We start from the raw sequence: 25,558 nt of genomic DNA on the forward strand, positions 1-25,558 counted from the left end.
ATGCAAAGTTAATAAGTCAAAAGTAAATTCTACTATGATTATAGTGCTATCAATATGAAAGACATATCTACAAAAAATATAAATATAAATGCACCCATGCTAAATGATTACAAGCTTTTGAAAAGCTTACACTTCAAAGGTTAGGTAAAACTGTACTTTCAATGAATGACCACACTGTAGTCAGATATTAAATACTTACAATATGCAAAAAAGCATTCTATTAAGTACAGGTATTAAAGGAAAAGAAACAGTCCCTATCTTAAGCAGCTTAAATCTGTGGTAAGGACAACTATAAATGACCATAGTACTTGCCATAGAACACATAAAAACAAAGTATTATGTGAATTCAAAAGAAGAAAAGATTAAATCTAATGGGATGGAGCAAAGAAATGCTGAAAGGAAAAAGTAACATCTAAAGTTGTGAAATTATTTATAACAGTAAAAAAGTAGAAACAAAGGAAACATTTATCAAATGGGAAAGGTTTATATAAATTATAAAATATTCAGGGGCGCCTGCGTGGCTCAGTCGGTTAATCGTCTGCCTTCAGCTCAGGTCATGATCCCGGAGTCCTGGGATGGAGCCCCACATCGGGCTCCCTGTTCAGCAGGGAGTCTGCTTCTCCCTCTGCCCTTTACCCTGCCTGTGCTCTCTCTCACTCTCTCTCAAATAAATAAAAATCTTAAAAAAAAAATTATAAAATATTCATAGAAAAATATCTACAATATATTAAATAAAGCAGGACATAAAAGTTATATATAGCATGTTTTCAGTTTTTAAAACATACATGTGATTTATGTCTAAATATATTTTTTTAGGTATAGAATAAATGAAAGTGATATGTTGATTACTTCTTTGTACATCTTTTCTATATAGTCTGAACTTTTTATTCACTAAGTATACATAATTTTTATAAAATCTAAAAAAAAATCATTTTGAGGGGTGTCTGGGTGGCTCCGTTGGTTAAACTTCTGCCTTTGGCTCAGGGCATGATCCCAGGGTCCTGGGACGGAGCCCTAGATCGGGCTCCCTGCTCAGTGGGGAGTCTGCTTCCTCCTCTCCCTCTTTCCCTCCCCTTGTTCATATGTGCACTCTCTCTCTCTCTCTCTCTCGCAAATAAATAAATAAAATATTTTTTAAAAATCTTCATTTTGAGACATAAAGGATATTTTTTCCATTTTTGCATTCCCCCGCAGAGGGAGTGGCAGGCAGAGGGAGACAGAGCAGACTCCCTGCTGAGCAGAGAGCCTGACGTGGGGCTCAATTCCAGGACCCTGGGATCATAACCTGAGCCAAAGGCAGACGCTTAACTGACTGAGCCACCCAGGTGCCCCCTTTTTGCATGTTTTAACATAAAGTCAATGTCATTATTTACTAAACAAGAAATGCAATGTACAGTAACAGAAAAAGCTCAGACTTGGAATCAAAAAGTCAGAATTTCAATCTCTACTCTTCACTCTTTGATTATGTGACCTTGGGCTGTTTCCTCATCTGTAATATTTGAATTATAATACCTATTTTATAGTTATTATGTGGATTGAATGAGCAAAATGCCTTTAAGTATAGTGTCTAGAATACAAGAGACTAACAAACATCAGTTCTTCTTATCTTTAAAAAATAATCTGTTCTTAGTATTCAGAAAGTAGTGGGGAGTGGTGGAAAAGATTAAATTCATCTCCAAGCCCAGCTTAATTCAATAACAAATCTTCACTTGAGCCCTCAACACAAAATCTGAGAAACGGGAAAAGCCCGGAAATTCAACATGTCTAATTCTCAACCTATGCTGGAATCTCCACTCCAAGAAATACCCACATCTAAGAACTATCTCCCAAGCTTCAGTACAACAGTGTAATAATAGTTAACATGTACTGAGTGCTTACTATGTGTCAGGCTCCTGGCTAAGAGCCTTACATGAGTTATCTTACTTACTCATCATAGTAACTCTATGAAATAGGTACTATTGATATATCTATCTTTCCTTACAGGTAAGGAAACAACAGATGTTGTTGTTACAGGTGATGGAACCAGGATACCAACCATGACAGGCTGACTCCAGACTCCATGTGTTCATCCACTGTGCAAACTGTCTCCCCTTGAAGACTCCTAGGGACAAGTCCTACAAACACCAGCTATATTACAACAGCTCTACATATTAGACAGACCATTCCTACAATTAGTAGAACCTATATCCTTATCATTTCCTTACACAGTCCTCCTCTGGAGCACTGACAAGCCGTTTCTCACAATGATCTTTTTCTTGATGTGTATCAAGTAATTCAACACTGAGAATCAGATACCCAAACTGTGTAACTTTTACAACCAGAAGAGGCTTTCAATATCACTTAGTTCAATCTGTTGTTTTTACAGATGAGCAAACAGGCCCAGTAATTTTAAGTAACTTGTCCACATAATCAGTGATAATCCAGGGTCCTCAAACAATTAATCCATGAACATTACATCACCTCCCCCAGAGAATATAAGCTCCTTGCAAAGTAAAAGCAAAGAGGAAAACACCAGATTTTGTGAATAACTGTGTTATAACAAAGTATTTAGTTCATAAAGAACTTAATTTCACCACTAGTAAAATGAAAAGAAAATGATTTTATTTAATACTAACCTAATTTGCAGTATGAAAGTATACCTTTTAAACTGCTCATTTAAATTAGGAAAAAGAACAACATGACAAAGAGAATTTAAAACTCACCCAATTATCATGTGCTTTTCTCTCATGGGAAATAATCTGAAAAAGAAATTCATTAAAATACTACTGGTTTTCTTGGGGTGCCTGGGTGGCTCAGTCGGTTAAGCGACTGCCTTAGGCTCAGGTCATGATCCTGGAGTCCCAGGATCGAATCCCGCATCGGGCTCCCTGTTCGGCAGGGAGTCTGCTTCTCCCTCTGACCCTCCCCCCTCTCATGTGCTCTCTCTCTCTCTCTCTCATTCTCTCTCTCTCAAATAAATAAATAAAATCTTAAAAAATAAAATAAAATAAAATACTACTGGTTTTCTTAAATAAAAAATTTCACATCTACCACTATGATTTTAGTACACAACTCATAAACTCAAAAATAACTCAAGCATCTCTGAAAAGTAACATTTTTAAAGCAAATTTTCATATACACATGATTTATTATATTATTCTTATAACAAAAACTGAATGAAATTTGTCTAGTAAATTTCTGTTTTATGCAATAATCAACTACAATGAGTTATCAACTAAGAGATAATTAGCCCAAGTGAATATGAGACCCCCAATGCAGATATACATTTATTTATTTATTCAATCCACATTCCCAAAGAAGCAGGAGACATGGCAATTTTAAACAAGGTCTCTTATTCCAGAACTTTGGCTCCCTATAAATGTCCCATAGACATGTGCAAAACCTCAAGAGAAGTGTACAACTATCAAGTAACTATCTATACTCCTATATCAAAATAGAGATAAACAATTCAAACAAATCATAATTGTTTTAATTTACACACACACACACACACACACACACACACACACACACACACACATACCTGCCCTTGATAAGAATGAATGGTTCTCGCCAATTCTTCTTCAAGATCTTTGGCTCGCTTTCTAAAAGGAACAATCATTCTACTATTAACATATACCAAGAAATGAGAGAATACACTGTATCTACTGAAAATAGAAATTAAAATACCTAGAGTGCTTTGTTTAATATAAAAAATAACTACAGAACTCTACACATTAATCAGCTTTAAGAGGTTCTAAAGCAGTATATTTTTCTTGATATAATTTTAACATTAATTGTTATTTAAGAGTACTATTACTTGGGTTTACCTAAACCAAAGGCCATGAAAGGATTTATATGATATATTGGTTTGTCTTTATTTTTAAGAAGCATGAACTTGGAAGACTTATTCAGATGCCTGTAATCCTAACAGAATTCTAGGAAATTAACCAACTGTGTGAAATAAAATGTTACTTACTACCTTTACACAACTAGTAAGATAATTTCTTCTTTTGGATAAAATCCAAGCTTACTCTTCCTAATACAAAATGAAATATCAGAACTGTTTGGGACACTGCTAAATCTTGCCCCTTATCTTCTCTAGGTTTTCTTTTATTTCCATGGAACTAATGACAAATGAACCAAGGAAAAAACTAGACATATAAACACTTCTTCAGACCTTTAGCTGTGGCTCACTCTTTTTGAGGCATACTTCTCAAATTCCTTAATATTGTATACATTCTTCCCCATTTGAACCAAAGAGGAAAGACCTTGAAATTAACAGCTATTCATAAATTTCTTCACATTAACATAAAATAGGATTTCCCATGTTCAAATACAACTAATGTGAGAGATTCAAAATCATACACACTGAAAGGAAAACATTTTTTCCTTCTTACATTTTCTGTGTAATTGCATAATAGCAAGATATCCAAATGAAAAATAATCAGAAAAATGTTGGGTTTATTTTTTTTGGTTGCTTTATTATTTTTTCTGATATTAGGTTTTTGGATACCCTTCCCACCTCAAAAAGAAAGGAGTAAAATATGTTCAGTACCTGTAGGTCTCCAGCTCTTCAGCTGCATGACTGATCTTTTCATCTGCTTTGGAAAGTTTCTCCTCTTTCTCTAATCGGTAATTTTCCTCTACTGTTAATTTCCTTAAAACAAAAAGTGTTGTTGTTTTTCTACAGTATGTCATAAGATAATCATATATATCTTTTTAATTATATGGCAACTGGTGTTTCCCATAAAACAATTTGCATAACACCACTAAAAACATCACATGCAAGAAAAAAAGTACCTGCGGTAAATATTCCTGGTGTGGAACTTAATATTATAAACTGAAATTATAAACCATCTTGTCTAATATAGTACTACTAATATAAAAGTTTTAAGAGTTTTCTATAAGACTTTATCATAAAAATAAGACCAAAGGTAAATATTAGTAGAAACTATGACTATATATTATTTATTAAGACTTCTCATATAAAGCAACGTTACATTTATTAGACAAGAAGTCATCAAGTAATGAACTGTATTTCAATCATTTTTAAATTGGTTGTTAAGTCATTAACATAGTAATTAAGCTTCCAGGACAGTTCACATACACCAAAAAAAACAAAAACAAAACAAAACCCAACTTATAAAGAACCCAAAGTAAATAAAAGTAGTAGTAACACTCCTTCTTACTACTTCTAGTTCTCTTAGTAACAATAGCTAACTTAGTGAGCCATTAGTATGTGCAAGAAATTGTTTTTAGACTTTTACATGTATTATTATCCTATTTAATTATCATAATAGCTCTACAAGAAGAGAAAGGAAGCACGGAGAAACTAAATAAGTGAACCTAGGCATAGAGCTAGCAAGTAGTGACTCCATTATACTATATTACTCATTGTTTCACATGGTATCATCAGTAACACTGGTCCTTCAAGAAATACTTATTGAACACCACAGGAAAAGACATTTGGAGTCCTAAATGTGAATGTCTCCCCTTCTTCATGAACTTGGGGGAGGCACATGACAAATTACTGAAGAAATTCTACAGGGCAGGACTAAATGTTTTATATTCCACAAACTACATTACCAGTTGCTAAGAAAGCACTTGCTAGGTCAATCGTTTCATAGGTGTTAGAAGAAAATAAAAATCATCTCTTCAGAAGAAGTATGAAAGTATAATGGGCTTGGAGATAGAAGGAGGTGTATTTTTACAGAATCTAGATTAAAAACGGCCAGAATTTCTTTGACACCTCTGCTGCTAAGAAGTAGTCTATGAACCTTCCCCTTGAAGGCTCATTAATGATGGAAATTGCACTATAAAAGAAGCCTGATGATTTGACCAAAAAACAATTACATCTTACTTCACATATTTAAAGCAACTTATCAGGGCATCTGTGCGGCTCAGCCGGTTAAGCATCAATTATGGCTCAGGTCATGATCTCAGGGTTGTGAAATCGAGCCCCACATCAGGCTCTGCGCTAGGCATGGAACCTGCTTAAGATTCTCTCCCTCTCCCTCTGCACCCTCCTGCATGCTCATGTGCTCTCTCTCTCTCTCTCTAAAAATAAGTAAAATAAAAATCTGAAAAAAAAATTCTCTCTCTCCCTGCCCCTCAACCTCTAAAAAAATAAAAAATAAAATAATAAAATAATAATAATTATAAGGCAACATATCAAGCTTCTATGTTATACTATTTCACTTCTCTCCAATATTAAATCTGGAAAAGTGCTAGTAATGTAGTATACCTCATGGACACCATCAAACTAGCATCTAGAAAATGAATGAATCTAAATCATACTGGTATGCAGGCAAAATTAATTTAACATTTTACTAACACTATCAACTCTCTATATTCTACTCTAAAGAACAACCAGTGGCACAATTCACTGAATTTGAGTAATGAATATTTTAATTTAAATGTAAGAATGGAATATACAGTATTTTGGGAATTGAAAATATTTCAGATTAATGAATGAAATCACAATGTCAACAACATACACAGAGCCAAGATTCTACTAAGCTTCCCACCCGTGCTCTGAATATCTACAGAGAACACCTTTTCTTTTTGAAATTTTAAACATTCCTCATCGAAATTCTATAATTAACCAATCAATCAAGTTCAAAAGATACACTCAAAAGTATTCCTTTTACCTCAACTAATCCCCTTTATGCCCAAATTTTACTCACAATATCTTTCATCCTAACCTAAAATGAAGGGTCGTCCATTCCTATGTTTACTGATGAAACCCATGAGCTGTCCACTCTGTAGCTCTTCCATTTAGTCAAGTGTATTTCTCTTTCATAACCTGAGCAGTCCCAAGTGGCCCAAAGGTCCATGATGAACAGCAAGTTTTTAATTTTTGAATGGACCCCAAAGAATGATTAAAGTATATAGCTTGGCAATGACAGAGCTTAACAAATCCCCCAGCATCCTGATGGTAATGTAATGTTGGTATTTTCTACCAGTTTCCAAATACATAAAAAAGAATCTCATTCCCATTAGTTATGTTTTCTAAAGTCACCACAAATCTTAAATTAGCAAATACTGAACCAGTGCTCTTAAGGGAAGCAGAATTAGGTTTCTGTATGCTCTGGTGACAGCATTTTCATCTACCAGTCAATACATAACCCTGTTTTATGTGTGTTGGTTTAAACACACCTTATTTAACATCTATTGTTGGTTTATTAATAATGAACTCATGGCCAACAGCATTATAACTCATGTCCGAACAAAGGTTATCTTTTGAAAAAAGCACAAAAACATGGCAACTACATATAATGCAAAAAGGACACCTGTTTACAAAATAAGAGCTGAAATACAAAAGCATACTGGGAACGTGCACATTGGGCAATTCACATTTTTTGCCGTTCTGTGCATGTCTAAGAATGACCACTACAGCTCCGTGAGTACTGGTTTGGGGTTAAAAGTAAGTTTTCTCAAGTAGGTAAATTTGCAAATACAGACACTACGAATGACGAAGATCGGCTGTAATAACTTTCATTAAAGGGGCTTGAAATTACATTAATTAAATCAAGTTATATTTTATTTCCTTTTATGATGAAAAATATGTCCTACAGAGGTATTTGAAAATCTGGAATCTCCAGATAGGTATCTTAACAGTCTTCTGTGTTTCTATGCATTTAGGCATCAGTACACACACACACAGTACACACACATCAGTATACACAGAATCTTTCACTCTAATATATAAAGGTACTAACATACTTATTCATATATTCAACAAATGTTTATTGAATAACTACCATGTGCCAGACAGAATATTAGGAACCAGAAATACAGAAGAAAAGAGAATTCTCTCATGGAGTTTACATTTAATGTTGGGAAGATTAAAAAAAAAAAAGACATTCATCAGAGGACTATAAGGGCTATAAAGAAAAATAAAGCAACACAAGGGGATAGGGAATTGCAGGTATTATCTTAGTTAGGGTAACCAGAGTAAGATTCTTTGAAGCAACATTTGAACCTAGACCCAAATGAAATGAAGGATTTAACCTTATACAGGGGAATACCAGTCCAAGGCAGAAAGAGCAAGTGCAAAAGGCCCTGAGGTATAGATGTGCTCAGCATGCTAAAGATCATCGAGAAAGGCCAGTGTGCTGGAGGGTAATGAAGGAAAAAGAAAATGAATAAGCTAAAATTAAAGGCATAACCAGGAAAAAGGAAAAAAAAAAAAAAAAAAGAGGTAGCCAAAGGTCAGATCTTACAGAGTCTTGTAGGCCATATAAAAGCTGTGGACTAAATTCTAAGTGTTACATGAAGGCACTTGGAGTTTGCAAACAAGACAGCGACAATACCCATAATTTATGTTTTAGAAGGGTCATGCCACTGGAGACAACTGTGCAGGAAGTTAAGTGGAAAAAAACTACTCATAAGGCTACTGCAATAAACCAGGCACTAACTGATGATGGTTTAGATGAGACTCATAGTAGGGGAGGCATGAAAAATGGTCAGATTCAGAAGAAAAAGTGTTTCAAGATCAAATAACTTCCTTAAAAATGAACTGATGAAATATTACCCAATCATAAATTGAGTACTTTGAATATCACATAAGCTGAATATGCACTATTTTTAAGCTATTTTACTTGCCATACAGTGAAGTTATCAATGTAATTTTTATTACCTGTGAAGTGTCATTTCATTTTCTTGATACAATTCGGTCATTACTTTAAGTTTCTGCTGAAGCTTTTGATTCTCACTTTCAAATTGTATATTTTCTGACTGCAAAGATGCTTGTTCAGTCTGGAGATTTTTAATACACTCTATAGAAAATTTTTAAAAATCACAAAGGAGTAAACATTTTGAGATGCACATTAATATTTCATAAAGATTAAAATTACCAAAAATAATAAATTATTAATAAATGAAATTCTTTCCAACAGAAAATGTGTATTTTGTTCACCTAAATGCTCTTTAATATTTTAAGTAAAGAACTAGATAAACTGTTACAACTTTTTTATTACTCCAAGATTTCCCAAAACCTTCAATATTCTAATTCCAGCATCTACTTTTCAGTTAGGGTGCCAAAAACCAGTAGAATTCTTATGATGGTTATGGAGATGAGAGTTCTGAAGGGAAATATTTTAGTTCAACATTTCCTGTGGGCGCCTAAGTGGCTCAGTTGGTTAAGTGTCTGCCTTTGGCTGGGATCAAGTCCCCTATCAGGCTACTTGCTCAGTAGGGAGCCTGCCTCTCCCTCTGCCCTCCCGCCCCTGCTAAGGCTAGTGCCGCTACCAGCGCACTGTCACAAAAAAAAATAAAATCTTTAAAAAAAAAAAAATTCCCTGTGAAACTACTTCCACATGATGAACAATTCCTATTTTTATCTAGTAAAAAGTTTACAGGTTAATACTTAACTTCTAGCCAGCCCTCCTTTTAAGCAAAATTGAGATATATGTTATAAGTCAGGCCAGAAATTTCGACCTTCTGGTAAGAAATGGTACAAAATCATCCTAGCTTAATCCAGATCAAGACTGGAGAGAAAAATATCAGTTTTAACTTGTTTCAAATGCTAACCCACCTAAAAGAATTATCTATAAAACAAAAATTAACAATTCTAAGTAATTATGAGTGCTAGATAATTAGTGCATTGTTATTAAAAACCATTTATCGTCCAACATCATAACTCCACCTTTGACCTCCTCTAAGACTGAGGTGCCATCTCCCAAAACATGTATATAAATCATAACCACAAATCTTTTTTATTAAGTAGGCTCCACACCCAATGGGGGGCTTGCACTCATGACCCTGAGATTAAGAGTCGCATGGTCTACCTCTACCGACTAAGCTAGCCAGGCGCCCCCACCACAAATCTTAATGAAAGGCAAAACTTATTCTGTGTAGAGGGCAGTTTCAAAAATCACAAAATCATACTAACAAGCATTAAAATTTTAGTAATCATATGTAATGGCATTCTAATTACTCTAAAGGTATATAATTATTCATCTATTAATTAATCATATATATCAAAAGGAAAGTTTAAAGTAAATATGCTAACATCAAATGATTTTAATGTGCATACCTGTCCTTCCACAAAAATTTTTAAATCTACATCAGAAGAAATCTGTTGACCTAGGCTTTAAGCCAATGCCAAGAACAGTCATTTAACAGACATTAATGCCAGATATCATCTCTGGTAAAACTGGATGATAGGGATGATCTTTTAAAAGTTAACAGTTTTAATTTGCTACTTTTTAACATCTAAAACCATATCACACATATAACACTGAAATTCAAAGATAAGTATGGTTTTACATGTTTTTCTTAAATAATTTCATTGTTTTTATTTCATATGAATATGGAGGAAACTGATAATAAGGCTTTACCAGCAACAAAAAACTCAGTACTAATTTTTCACAAATCAGAAACAAAAGTAAAAGTTAAAAAAACAATCGAATTGGGCCTTTGCATAATTGATTCAGTTAACAGTACCATTCCGGATAAGGAGATATAACCTACCTGTAAGCTCTTCTTTTGTCTTATCTACTTCAGATAATTGAATGTAAATTTGGTTTCTTTCTCCTTCCAGGGTTTTTAAAGAAGCATTTAACTTCAGAGAATGGAAGAAGGAAAAAAGCAACATTAATCAGTTATACCAAAAAAGGAAAAACAAAAAATCTCAATATACTATCCCAACCTTTTGAAGTTCTTTTATCACTCTGCTGAAATTATCACCTAGAATGCATTAACCAACAATGCAGCTTCCATCTTGAAAAGTTATCAGTAGTTGTAAATATCAGAACAGAGAGAGATCAATGACTGATCCCTAAAAAGTGGGTATTTTCATTCTATTTACTTTCAACACAGAAGTTTTAATTAAAGCAAGCTTCAAAGTACATTACCAAGACTTCACATAGTTCAGTAAAGATCAAGATAACCACTACTACAATGGAAAAGAAAAGGGATAAAGTAGAAGAAATTGAACCTAGCATTTACTTCTCAAATTAGGATATGGGGCAACAGGAATAGGAAAATACTGAGACCAGAGGAAGAAGAATGTTCAAAGTCAGAAATATGAGAGAAAATACACTAAATATTTTTAATATATTCTTTATCCAAAAACATTAGTCCAGACCTTAAAAATTTGTATTCTGATAAATTCTAAAAATTAACAATATGAATTTCTAAAGTTATTATAAAAAAGAAAAAAGCAATTGATAAAGAAAATGCTGATCACTTCTGAAAATGTGCATCGCTTCTATGGTGGTAACTATAAAATGGACTTTTAAAATAATTACTAAGGACCTATAGGTTTAATCCAAGTTCTATTTCCTTCTCTATAGTCTTTATATTTATGTAGTAATGCAAACCTTAGCAGCATGAATCAGCTTCTTCAAAGCTCCTTTTGGTTGATTATCTATAGTAAAAAAAAAGAAGAAGAGAAAAAACCAATAAATTGGGAAAACAGTGCCACGCCACAACAGACATCCAAATGATTTTTTTAGTTCATGCAACTAGAGCCTTATAATCCCTCTTCTTGCTTTAATAAAGAATTTGATATAAGGCAGGATGGCCTTGGACATGCTCCCAAGAAGCTAAACAATAAAGCACTGGAAGTAGCATAATTTCATTTAACGAGGTTCTTCAACACTCACTCCAAGAACAAATTTATAATAAGAATCTGGTATTCACCTAAATACAGTCCATGGTCTCGACTGTTCTTAGAATCTTTCAGCATACAAAATGTAACTGGAATTATACTCCAAACTGAAATAACATTAAACAAGCATGCATTTTCTCATTACAAAAGGAATTGCTTCTTGTAAGATAAAGCAGAAGTGAAAAAGTACAAACAGAACAAATGTGTTCACTTTAGGGATGTAGTTTTCTTCCAGTACACTAATGCTATCACCAAAGAAATTTACAAAAAAAATCATATCTTCTGCTCCTTAATAAATTTGCTCATTATGCAGGGGGTAGAAGGAGAAAAAAGAAACAAGATACAAAGTCAGAAGAGCTGCGGGGAAACTAATAAAAGATACACAAAACACTTCTGTACTCTCTTTGCAACTTCCAATGAATCTATAATTATGTCAACAAAAAATACCTTTTTCAAGTCAAAGGAACTGGTTTGAAAATACAGTGAGCGGCTATAGTGAACCTAACTCATGCCTGAGTTTCCAGACTGCAACCAGCAGTGGTAATAACAATTTGGGATGGACAGGATTAAAGTACTGAGCCATCTAATTTAAACAAACAAACAACTAAAACAGTATCCTAAGATATTCATCTATATAACACTCATTTTTTAAACTACCCACCCATCCATCTGATTAACTGACATGACAGGGAAAAACAGGCATTGAAATTATTATGATGCAATGTGAAAATTGCTGTAACAAAGATGTACAATATAGAAAAAGAACAGGGAAGAAAGAAGCTGTAAATCTGTCTGAGGAGTTGGGAGAAAAATTTACTGAAAAGGCAGTATTCCAACTGAAGCTTAACAATAAGAGATGGCGAGAGAGGGACAAAGTATTAGAGACAGATGAAGAAGATGTGCCAAAGCAGAATTGCATAAAGAACATGGTGCACACAGGGGCGCCTCGGTGGCTCAGATGGTTAAGCATCTGCCTTCAGCTAGGGTCATGATCCCAGGGTCCTGGGATGGAGCCCCACATCGGGCTCCCTGCTCAACGGGGAGCCTGCTTCTCCCTCTCCCTCTGCTCTTCCCCCTGCTTGTGCTCTCTCGCTCTCCCTGTCAAATAAATAAATAAAATCTTAAAAAAAAAAAAAAGAAAAAAGAAAAAAGAACATGGTGCACACAAAAAACAAATAATCCAATCAAGAAATAGGCAGAAGATATAAACAGGTATTTCTCCAAAGAAAACACACAAATGGCCAACAGACACATGAAAACATGCTCAACATCACTCAGCATCAGGGAAATACAAATCAAAACCATAATGAGATACCACCTCACACCAGACAGAATGGCTAAATTTAACAAGTCAGGAAACCAAGGAGGCGGAGAAAGGGGAACCCTCCTACACTGTTGGTGGGAATGCAAGCTGGTGTAGCCACTCTGGAAAACAGTACGGAGGTTCCTCAAAAAGTTGAAAACAGAGCTACCCTACGACCCAGCAATTGCACTACTAGGTATTTACCCCAAAGATACAAATGTAGTGATCTGAAGGGGCACCTGCACCCCAATGTTTATAGCAGCAATGTCCACAATACCCAAAATATGGAAAGAGCCCATATGTCCGTCAAAGATGAATGGATAAAGAAGATGTGCTGTCAGACATAAAAAAATGAAATCTTGCTATTTGCAACAACATGGATGAAACTAGAGGGTATTATGCTAAGCAAAACAAGTCAATCAGAGAAAGACAATTATATGATCTCACTGATATGTGGAATTTAAGAAACAAAACAGAGGATCATAGGGGAAGAGAGTATAAAATAAAATAAGACAAAACCAGAGAGGGAGACAAACTATAAGAGACTCTTAATCACAGGAAACAAACTGAGAGTTGGAGGGGAGGGAGGTGGGGAATGATGTAACTGGGTGATGGACACTAAGGAGGGCATGTGAAGTGATGAGCACTAGGTAGTATATAAGACTGATGAATCACTGACCTCTACCTCTGCAACTAATAATACATTATATGTTAATTAACTGAATTTAAATTAAAAAAAAGAAAAGAAAACTTGAGAGCCAAAAAAAAAAAAAGACCATGGTGCACATACGGAACTAAAAGAAAATACAACAGGCTCATCATTTTTAGCAAAAGAGGATGAATCATGACTTAATAATACCCAACTGCATACCATTTTCTGATTCACTCATTTCCAACTCCAAGTTATCATCGTTTGTTATGTCTTCTCCCAGCACAGCAGCCCAATCTTTCATCTTTATCAAGCGTTCAGTAAGAGACTTGACATTTAGCAAAAAAGGGAGAAAAGAGAAAGAGGGTAATGCCTTTTGCTAATTTACAACTTCTGAATGTGCAGTCACAGTTTAAAAATCAATCTACATAGATAACAGTACATGAGCTCTTATTCACCAGCTGATACTAAGATATGTAAATACTCTGAAAAACTATAACATTTATTGACTATTAAACTCTACAAGTTAAAAACCAAAGGGGTTTTTATTCCTGTTTATTCCTAAATCAAATACAATACTTGATAATGGCCCATTTTTGCTAAATACATCACATGACTATAGAGTAACAAAACATTTTCTTATAGGACATTCTTCACATGCCACAAATAAGAGTGGCCATTAACATGAGAGTAAATTTTGTGTGAGGTCAAACAAATCTGCAAGTGAGACACATGATATATAAAAAGATCACAGACTTTACAGATCTGATTTTTTCAAATAAATGATTAGGTGAGGAGTTCAATTGAGATAAAGAAAAAAAATTATAGAACAGAATCTGAATTGGTACATTAGAGGTTTTCCAACAGTACTTTTTGAATTTTCTCAAATAAAGGAAGATTTTCTAGCACTATAGGTAGTAAAATGACTGTGCCATGCATTTCTGTGGAAGGACCCACCTAAAAACCCATTCTGCTCTATAATTTCTACCCTTCAATCTCTTCCCTCTTGAGAGTTCCAGGGATAAACAACATGGCTTACAGCTTTGACTGAGCTTGAGATTAGCATCTCATTCTTGTTCTGTTTAGGAAGAATCCCAAATTCTTTAGTAGGGTAAGATTAGGGAAAAAAATAAAGCAATATCCCAAATTATGAATACAACTCCTAAAGCTAGAATCTTAAAAACATTCTTAGTGGGGGTGGGGGAATACATAATAACATAACATAATAAAATAAAATTTAAAAAAAAATTCTTAGTAACAACATAAAGAGCATAAATATCTAGGTTTCAAGATGGCAACCTCCACTTCACTGCATAGATTACAGAATATTAGTTTTACATCTTATTACTTGATACTCACACCTGAGTATCTGTCTGCAGCTTGAAAGCATAAGATTTAAAAGAACAGGAAAGAAAAAGGGCTAGAATGAGGCAAATAAGGAGTAGGAAAAAATGGAACAAATCCTACAATAATATCAATTATTATATTCTTATTAGAGTCAAGTTTCAGTTAGACTTATTTTTTGAAAAGTATTCATCTACATGAAAGTACATACACCAACTAATCTAGGTATTACAGACATCCAGCCAATACATATAACTTCATCTGTCCAATTTCTAAAATTCTTTCCAACATCTTATCAATAGAAACAGATGGCAGTCTAAAGACAAAGGTAAAATCCACTATTCTTTTTCTTTCTTCGTTAAATACCTAGGGTAAAATACAGAGCAAAGAAGAAAAAGGACACACAGAATAATGATTTATATAGATCATATATATTAATAATATATATCAATAATACACATTAATATATTATATATTACATAATATATAATTAGTATACACTATTACATAATATATAATATATGTTACAAATCTGTGAGTGTTCAAGGAGCATTTGGGAGCAAGAATGACAATACTGGTACAAATTAAAATGAATGCCAAAGAAGTACACATGCTCAAATTTGACCAAATAATTATAAAAATAAAAGTCACTAAGACAAAAATTTTCAAATTTCAGAATTAGTACAAAATTCCAGCTGACTTAGTCACTAAAACCAGGGGGGCCACTTACCTTGATATGATTTTCTTTATCACACAGAACTTGTTCTGCATACACTTTGGAGTCTTCAAATGTTATTTTCTGTTTATTAAGTTGACTCACTTGTTCTTTCCATTCTTCAGCGTCTTGTAAAAGCTAAAATTCAAACCCCACCAAAACAAAAAAGCAACTCATTATTTTTCATACTTATATGTAAAGAAATTTTTTTATATATTTAGATGTATCATTAATAGATATTATACAACACAATGTGTTGCTAAGAAGTAAAGTGGGGAGGGATGAAAGAAGGAAAGAAAGGAATGAAGGGCAGGCTCCTGTTTTCAAAGAATTTTCAAGAAGGATAATGCAAAATAAGAGACACTTAAAACTTAAACACTGTTCAACTGGTTTACATAATAAACTTAGAGCAAATAAAAGGCTTTTTGAGACATATATATATGTCAGATTTGATCATTTCTTACCATCCCTTAAGTCCTGTTTTTTTTTTAAATCATGTGCTGTTTTGTAGTTAAGATAACTAAACTTCCAGAGATACCACTAAACTGGAATAGATCAAATTCTGCATAAAGTCTTTTACTGTATATACTTTTACAGGAAATACTTTTTGAACATGACGCAAAAGGTAAGGATTGTTATAAAACAGACTTGATTACATAACACTTAAAAGCTTCACAAATCAAAAAATAACACAAAATCCAAAAACAAACAAGTAACTAGAAAGGAATTCTTATACATATGTGACAAAAGATTAATAACCTTAACATGCAAAAATCTCTTAGAAGTCAGTAAGAAAAACAGGAAAAAAATGAATGAGCAACCAATTCACAAAAGAAATGGGCCATATAAATATGAAAGAAAAGTCCAAATTTATTAAATCTTTAAAACTCAATTCTATCAAACAGTAATTATTGGATTTCTCTGCAAAACTAAGGCTTCATAAGCATATTTCCTAGCACAAGAAAACTAAACTTTTTCTACGCGTATATAACAGAATTAAGAGGACACCAACAGATTAAAAACAAATGAGGACTGAAGACAAAAATCTGAATTTTGTGATTAGATGGACTCTAGAGAGTTACTAAAGAAACTGGATACCCAGGGGCAGCTGGGTGGCTCAGTAGGTTAGGCATCTGCCTTCAGCTAGGATCATAATCCCAGAGTCCTGGGATGGAGTCCCACATAGGGCTGCCTGCTCAGCAGGGAGTCTGCTTCTCCCTCTCCATCTGCCCCCTCACCCCCGCTCGTGCTCACTTTCTCTCATTCATTCTCTCTCAAATAAATAAAAATCTAAAAAAAAAAAAAAGAAGAAGAAGAAATTGCATACCCAGCAGTCTTTAAGAAGTCAGGGAAGGAGTGTATTAGAACATGGCATCAGTGAATATAGAATAGTTGATTTCAAGAACTTTAGTTATTAAAAAGGAGTTAGATGAAAGCAGGTGTAAAGAGTAAGACAATCTAGGGGTGCCTGGGCGGCAGAGCTGGATAAGCGTATGACTCTTGATTTTGGCTCAGGTCATGAACTCAGGGTTGCAGACCAAGGTCTGTGTCAGGTTCCATGCTCAGCATGGAGTCTGCTTAAGTTTCTCTCTCCCTGTCCCTCTGCCACTCCCCACCCCTCTCTCTCAAATAAATAATCTTAAAAAAAAAGAGGAAGACAATCTAGGTAAAATTTTTTCAAGATAGAAAAGGCCAGTTTTTATTTCAACAGAGCAATTTAACACAAGGTTTGCCACCACTTTCTCCTGCAGTCTATTAAATGAGAGTAAATCTACTAAGAGACTTAGGAAAAGGAAAAAACGCAGCAGCATAAACCCACAAGAAAAAAGAAAATAGGCGATAAGGAAAAAGGTAATTCTAGATGTGGAAAGTAGAGGGGCACCTGGGTGGCTCAGTCAGTTGAGCATCTGACTCTTGATTTCGGCTCAGGTCCTGATCTCAGGGTCTTAGGACTGAGTCCCATGTCAGGCTCTGCACTGGGCGTCCTGCTTAAGATTCTCTCCCTCTCCCTTCTCACTCTCCCTCCTGCCAACTCACTCTCTCTGGGGGGAAAAAAAAGTAGAAAGAGAAAGAAGTATAGTAAAAGATTTAGCAGACCATCAAAGCTGAAATTTACTCAGAAGATGGGAAAGTCCAAATGCAGGTTGATTTCATACAACCCAAAATGCTCATAATTTGGAGGCACTAACACTAGGGGTATAAGTGGGATTGAAAAGAGGAGGACTGCCTGAAAGTACGTATAAAAAAAATTAGAAAGTCCCTCATGTTCTCCCTGCACATACATATATATATACATTCTTACTCTCCATCCATCTCTCCCACCCACCCTCATCTTTCACATGCATGCACACACACATATTTACACACATATACACATCTGGCAAAAGCCCAGAAAGTTATTCTCTGGAGAAGTGGAAAATGAAACTCTGGGATACCTGGCCCACGTGAAAGTGTGAGTAAAATATTGAAAACATAAAAGTATTAAGTGAAAGATGACTTACTGAATAGTGACAAACCAACAAGCCTTACCTCTCTGTTTATCTCACTGTTGGCAAATGGGCTTCTACCTCTCAAATAGAAACTGAGGAGGTATCATCCCTGTAGAAAATGATCTTCAGATACCAACAATTGGGGATCATCCAGTGAAACACCCTAGGCAAATTACCCTACAGAAGAACCTCCCAATAACACACACAGAGCTTCCACTTAGACATGGAGAGTTTCACTATTAAATGAACAGACTGTGGGCACCTGGGTGGTTCAGCTGGTTGAGCGTCTGCTCGGGTCATGATCCCAGGGTCCTGGGACTGAGTCAGCGTTGGGCTCCCTGCTCAGCAGGGACCTGCTTTTCCCTCTCCTCCCTGCTCGTGCTCTCTCTCGCTATCTCTCTCTCTCAAATAAATAAATAAAATCTTTTAAAAAAATAAATAAGCAGATTGCAGTGAATCACCTAATACCTGACTTTAAAAAGAAACTCTTCAATAAAAGACATAGACCAAAACAGAAAATAGAGGAAACAAGACAACTCAGGGAACTGAAACATAACACTTCAAAAAGAAAAAAGAAAAAATATCTTCAGCAAGATAAGAACATGGCATCCATATATAAAGAAGAGGAATAAGCAAAACAAAACAAAAAAATACTTAAAATTGAAAAATATAGAAGAATAAGTCAATAAAACTCCCATATAAACAAGGAAATCAAAGAGGACATCTTCAAATAATTACTGTATAATCATATAAAAATCCCCAAAAAAGCATGTAGCAATTTCCCAGAACTGAATCAAGAGCAAGAGTTTCCAGACTAAGAGTTCCAGACATTCCAACAAATGTATGAAAAAAGACCTTGCATCATCATGATACTTTGGAGAACTAGAAACAATGAAAGATATTAAAAGGTTCCAGGGAGGAAAAGAGCAGATCACAAAAACAGATCCAGTAATCCAAGTAGCATTTGACTTCTCAAAAGCAATACTGGAAAACAAACACCACGGATCAATAATGTCAAAATTTCAAGAAAAAAAAAATTTAAACCCAGAAGATATCCAAACAAAATGTCAGTAACTTTGAGAGAAGAAGACATTCTCAAGAAGATGCAAATTTTTTTTAAAAGTTAGCTTCTATACCTTTTTCTCAAGAAGCTAATCAAGAGAACTAACCACAAAAGAGCAAGTCTTGGATACAGGAAATAGAAGATCCAACACAGGAGAAAGACAAGGGGAAAGATGGGAATGAAGTGAAATCTCAGGACAACAGAAGCATTAACAGACCCAGAGAATAACTTTCTATCACATCAGGAGGATGGAAGACCCCAGGAAGAATTGCTTTAAAAAAAAAAAAAAAAAAAAAATCAGTTGATTAACAAAGCATTTGAATGCATAAACAAGATATTTAAATCTCCAGAAAACAGCATTTGAATGCATAAATAAGATACTGAGCATCTCCAGAAGACAGACATATAGACAGGTATCCAGGAAACAAAACAATTACTAACCCTAGAGCAAAGAAAATGTTGGGTAAAACAGAACATGTAGTCAGAGCGCATTGTGTGGATCAGCTGTAACACTTAAAGAACTGTAAATAATGTAATCAATAAAAAATTTTCCCATGGAAAAATTTTAACTATACTGGGAGAATAGTGGGACAGAAAACATATTTGCGTGTCTGAGACTGTCTAATATATATGAAGAAGGAAGAGGGTAAAAGCTAAATCTTCATTGATCTACCACCAGAACTATCTTTAGGTCCCAGACCCATAGCTTCAAGACAATTCTCATGCATATTCTCTGTCCTCCTTCAGTCTGGCTTTGAGGAGTTGGTACTAAACGCTATCTGCTGTGATTACTAAAATTTGCCCTGGATTACTCTAACTACTGAAGGAACAAGGTGCCAGGAGTATACACTTTGCACCCTATACAAAAGAGACACCAAAGGGTATATGGGATTGTCCTGCTCTCCTGTTTTCCAGGAAAAGCCTAACCTTGCCCCTAGCATGGGTCAGTCTTGAGTATGCCCAAACATTTATAATTACATATTCACAGTTTAAAAGTCCCTATAGAGTACAAACCTGTTTCTGGCTTTCCTGAAGTTGGGAATTTTCACTCAAAGCATCTTTTATAGCTATCTTAAGTCGCTCTTCATTCATTTGAAATATTTTAAAGGTTGTTTTGGCCTAAATAAAACACAACATATCAAGCTTATAAGAATTAATTTAATACAATAGCTCTTTTTTACACATACTCCCTAAAACATGGAATTAAAGTCAAAAACATGCCAATATTAATAGGAAAGGCAGTGTAGGGATAGAAAAAAGGCTAGTCTACAATCAGGGTCCAGTCATGGCTCTGCCATGAACTTGCCATGTGGCCTGGGATAAAGGATTTAACTACTTCTAATCCTTTACGTACTATGTAGCACATTTTGTTAACTTTTTATTATCTGCCTCTCTCTTACTAGAATTTAAACTAGATGAGAGCTTTCCTATTTTTTCTACTAATGTTAAGTGCCAAGCACTTTCAACAATGACCAGTACATAGGAAGAACTCAATAAATACCTGTCCAACAAAAAAATGAACCTTCCTGAAGCACCTTCTACAAAGGAACTATATCTAAGACCCCAGTATCTCAAATTCTAGTATTATATCTTCTTCTTTAAACATAAAACAGTAAAATTAAAGTGATTTTCAAAAGCAACAGACCTTCTAGGCTAATTCAACTTACTTCAGCCACTTGTGATTTAAGAGATTTTGATTCATCTTCTAGGGACTGTATCCTTTTTGAAATATCCACCATCTGGAAAGACAGCATCAATCAATAAACGAGTATTTATTTACTAAATTTCTCCAGCTTCCAAGATACCCCATACCTTAGATATATCGTTAACCTAATACATCTACTCAAAAAAAATGAGGATTCTAAGAAAACTTGTCAGCCATAAAAGAGATTTTATATGAAAGTTAGGCAATAATATTTCATCTCATCTTTAATATTTCATAATATTTAAGTTATATAGGCTCAAGATAAGTCCACTGACATCATATCTTACTAAATAATCACACACATCTAGATCTTCCCTACAACAGATTTTAAAATAAATGCCAAAGCAAAGTTAAAATGTTCTCAAAATACCTTTTGAGGAATTAAAAAAAATCCACCATGTATGTGATTATTCAACTTTATTTATGTGAGCCACTTTATAGTACATATAGAAAATATAAGAATGTGCAAGAAACTTAACATGGTAATGATAACCTCTAACACGTAAAAAAAAGCTAGTGGGGGCGCCTGGGTGGCTCAGTTGGTTAAGCAACTGCCTTCGGCTCAGGTCATGATCCTGGAGTCCCTGGATCGAGTCCCGCATCGGGCTCCCTGCTCAGCAGTGAGCCTGCTTCTCCCTCAGACCCTCCCCCCTCTCATGCTCTCCCTATCTCATTCTCTCTCTCAAATAAATAAATAAAATCTTAAAAAAAAAACTTAAAAAAAAAAAAAGCTAGTGGATCTCGAAAATTTTACTCTCTACTTAACAGCCTTCTGTATTTTGGGGATTTTTTTTAGAATGCATATAATACTTTAATTGATACCAATATATATATATATATATATGTTTTTTTTTTTTTTTAAGTGGGCTCCATGCCCAGCACAAAGCCCAACACAGGGCTTGAACACATGACCGAGATTGAGATCTGAGATGAAGAGTTGGACACTTAACCAAATGAGCCACCAGGCACCCCGATACCTACTAATATTTTAAAAATCAGTAACTTTCTTTTCCTACAGTCTCCTCATTTATGTAAAAACCTTACCAATTCATCTTGTTCGGAATGTTTAGATCTCTCTTCTTCTAATTGGTTTTTCAGAAAAAGTATTTCATCCTCCAGTTCAGATTTAGACTTGTTCAGATTTTCATAGACTGCCTAAAAGAGGAAGCCAACATTATAAGACAGGCATAGAACTTTTTGGTTATGATAAATCAGACAAGTATAATCAAACACATATACTGTAAATCAAATAAATTTAGTTTACATATTTGTTCATTTTTATACCATTTAAATAATAGCAATGCTAGCAGGGGTCAGCAAACTTTTTCTATAAAAAGCCAGAGAGTAAATATTTTAGGCTTGCAGGCCATGCAGTCGCTGTCCCAACTACTCCTATGTAGTAAGAATGCAAAGACATGTAAATGAATGAGCATGGCTGTGTTCCAATAAAATTTTATTTACAAAAACAGGTGGAGAAACCAAACAATCTGATTAAAAATGGGCATGTATGTCTTCCAAAGAAGACATACAGATGGCCAACAGACACATGTAAAGACCCTCAACATCATTCATCATCAGGGAAATGCAAATCAAAACCACAGTGAAGTGTCATCTCACACCTGTCAAAATGGCTAAAATAAAAAAGCCAAAAAATAACAAGTGTTGGCAAGGATGTGGAGAAAAAAGGAAACCTCGTGCACTGTTGCTGGGAATGTAAATTGGTACAGCCACTGTGGAAAACAGAATACTGTATGATCCAATGATTCCACTACTTTTCATTAAAAAAAAAAAAAAAACCTAATTCAAAAAGATATATATACACCTATGTTTACTGCAGCATTATTTACAATAACTAAATAAAATAGGGCAGCCACGTAACTGTCCATCGATAGATGAATGGATAAAGAAGATGAGGTATATACACACAATGGAATATTACGTAGCCATAAAAAAATGATGAAATCTTGCCATTTGTGACAATGTGGATGGACCTAAAGGGTATTATGCTAAGTGAAATAAGTCAGACTGAGAAAGACAAACACCAAATGATTTCACTCATAAAAAAACAAAACAAATAAACAAACAAAAAGCAGAATCAGACCTATAAATTCAGGGAATAAACTGATGGTTGCCACAGGAAAGATGGTGGGGGGATGGGCAAAATGAGTGAAGGTGAGTGGGAGATCAGGCTTCCAATGATGGAATAAGTCATGGAAATAAGAGGTCCAGCATAGGAAATACAGTCAATGAGACTGTAATAGCATTGTATGATGAGACAGACTGTAGCTATACTTGTGGTGAGCACAGCATGGAGATGCTGAATCACTATGTCGTACACCTGAAACTAATCTAACATTTGTATCAACCATACTTAAATAAAAAAAATTAAAAAAAAAAACAACAGGTGGAGAGCCCAGAATATAGTTTGCCAACCTCTGCTTTAGAGCATTATAAAGGAAAAAATGAGAAATAAGTCTGATTTAATAAAATTAAAGACATAATAAAAACTAAATTCAAAAAATAATGAAGATTGCTTCAGAATAATGTTCTGCATTGAATTATTTTCTGGGACCTTTTTAATTTTAAATGATTAGTTATTGAATTATTCCAATTGGATTTTAAATACTGTAATAAACATACCTCTGATATTTGTGATCCTTCAACAAACTTGTTAAAAAAAAAATAAACCAAAAAATTCAAAGAATTTAATGGAAACCAAAATAAAAAAAGAACAAGTACATACTATATTATAGTGGCTAAAAACTTGTTTATATGTATTTCTCCAACCTTGGTGATTTCATTATATGAACTCCCTGACGTGAATCAAAATTACTGTACTGTTTTGATTTTATCTACTGATTCAACAATCAAATTTTTTTAATTCTATCATATATAGTTTATATTATGTTTACCAAGCTTAAAAATAAACACTACATGTTTTCTAAAATTATAAAAATCAGAGGAAAAACTTCCAAACTGTTCATTTAAATTTTACTGCTAGATCATATAAATTCAATTCCTTAAGAATAAATTGGTGTGTTTTATTTTATCCACAATATTACCAAACTTGAATAAATGCCTTTTCTGTCCAGTTTAGGCTCTTCTATTAGCAAGCTAAATGCCTTCTACAATTCTTTCTTGTTTAATCAAACTAATAAGTTACTACTGGAACAGGAGGTAAAAAAGAAGGTCAGTAAATAAAACAATTTCAACAAATTCTTGAGGATATTAATAGGTAACAAATAAAAAAAGAAAAGATTAAGAAATTTGCTCCATTTGGAATTCAATTTATAACTTCCTTTGGACTCTACTAGGAAATTCTGAAACATAATCTATAGATTTTTTTTAAATTTCTATTTTAAGTCCAGTTAGTTAACATCCAGTGTTATATACATAGACTTTCTGATGGTTACAGACATCAGTGATTGATAACAGCCGAGCTGGACTGTCTGAACCCATACACCAAAAAAAAGTACAAAGTCCATTGTTTTCTACTTTAGTACTACTATGCTTCTGACAACACTTCCATCTCTAAATAGTAACAAATAGCATTTACCCTAATCTATTGTAGCTTAGCTAATGACAAATTTTTATTATTTCCCTTACTACTAGCCAAATCATACATGGCTCAGGAGAACTGACTAGACATATCTCTTCCAAACCCTGCATTCAGTGACATCATGTTGGTACCTTGAAATTGAGAGTATTTACCCAACAGAACCAAGCAAATGCTACAAATAAGGACTCCTGCTTTTCAGAGAGCCAGCTGTTAAACCTTTACCAGCACACTGCTGCTTACAATATGAATCTTTGGTCTAATTCTAGTCAGCTCCTAATAACAATGGGGATGAAGTAAAGGCACGTACTGCCACAATTTACATAATTTATTCCTGCCAACTATTCCTAAATTTATGAAAATGAATCCTATTCTTCCTTTCTAGAGCAAACGGAATCAAGAAAAGGAATGGTTACTTAATACATTTAATTCCTAAGAATGAAAAATAAAGAGCTTCTATATGGCCCTAGGTTCCAGTAAACTGAATATGTTAGCAAGGAGATCTCAAATTTTTAAGATATTTTATGCTACCTAATGTTCCATTTCCTATAATTAACTTTTTCTTTAAGTTTTAACATCTAGCAGTGCTCTTTCACATTTCCTTTAAAATAGTTTTCAGGAGATACATTTTTCTTAAAGTTTATGTTATTTAGTAAGAAACTTACCCCCAACTTTTATAATTATATTATTTGTTTTTACCTCCAAACTTTGTGTTTCTGTTGACTTCTCAAAACTGGCATCCTTTAAAGATGATTCTAAGCCTTCACACTGAAAGAAAGCAACACTGTAAGGAAAAACTCTACAAATTTTATTCTAAATTTATCTGGAGAGGTGTCTAAGACACAAACAAAATCCACTTCCACATGTATGCTTAATTTACTTCAATATACTTAGCTTTAAGTTCTTCAAATATGAACACTGTAATAGAGCCAGGGCAGCTAACATACCACAACCCCCATCTTGAGTAACAAATGGCAGAACTTCACCCTTAAGACTAAGAGAACTGTCCTAAGTCAGCCTATTCATTAAAGAGAAATTAATACAAACTGGCCATCAGAAATTTTCACTTGTAATTCAAATCATATAACAAATAAAGCAAGCAGGCAATATAATATCTTTAAACGTGCAAAACAAA

General features: G+C 34.2%; 1 protein-coding gene across 2 annotated transcripts in view; it reads right to left on the reverse strand.

Annotated features, from left to right (window-relative positions):
• MIA2 (MIA SH3 domain ER export factor 2) overlaps positions 1-25,558 on the reverse strand; it is a 66,853-nt gene that overhangs the window by 27,997 nt on the left and 13,298 nt on the right. For both annotated transcript variants that reach the window (XM_028097550.2, XM_028097544.2), the window contains exons 5-16: positions 25,123-25,191; positions 21,912-22,022; positions 20,830-20,901; positions 20,177-20,281; positions 15,626-15,748; positions 13,774-13,879; positions 11,310-11,356; positions 10,459-10,549; positions 8,624-8,762; positions 4,538-4,639; positions 3,524-3,584; positions 2,703-2,738 (exon numbers count right to left, since the gene is read on the reverse strand). In XM_028097550.2, the coding sequence (XP_027953351.1) occupies positions 2,703-2,738; positions 3,524-3,584; positions 4,538-4,639; positions 8,624-8,762; positions 10,459-10,549; positions 11,310-11,356; positions 13,774-13,879; positions 15,626-15,748; positions 20,177-20,281; positions 20,830-20,901; positions 21,912-22,022; positions 25,123-25,191 (1,062 nt within the window). The remainder of the gene's footprint in view (positions 1-2,702; positions 2,739-3,523; positions 3,585-4,537; positions 4,640-8,623; positions 8,763-10,458; positions 10,550-11,309; positions 11,357-13,773; positions 13,880-15,625; positions 15,749-20,176; positions 20,282-20,829; positions 20,902-21,911; positions 22,023-25,122; positions 25,192-25,558) is intronic.

This window comes from Eumetopias jubatus, unplaced genomic scaffold (assembly GCF_037043125.1).
Source record: "Eumetopias jubatus isolate StellerSeaLion01/CBP00866 unplaced genomic scaffold, mEumJub1_p1.0 scaffold_7, whole genome shotgun sequence".
NCBI classification, from domain to species: Eukaryota; Metazoa; Chordata; class Mammalia; order Carnivora; family Otariidae; genus Eumetopias; species Eumetopias jubatus.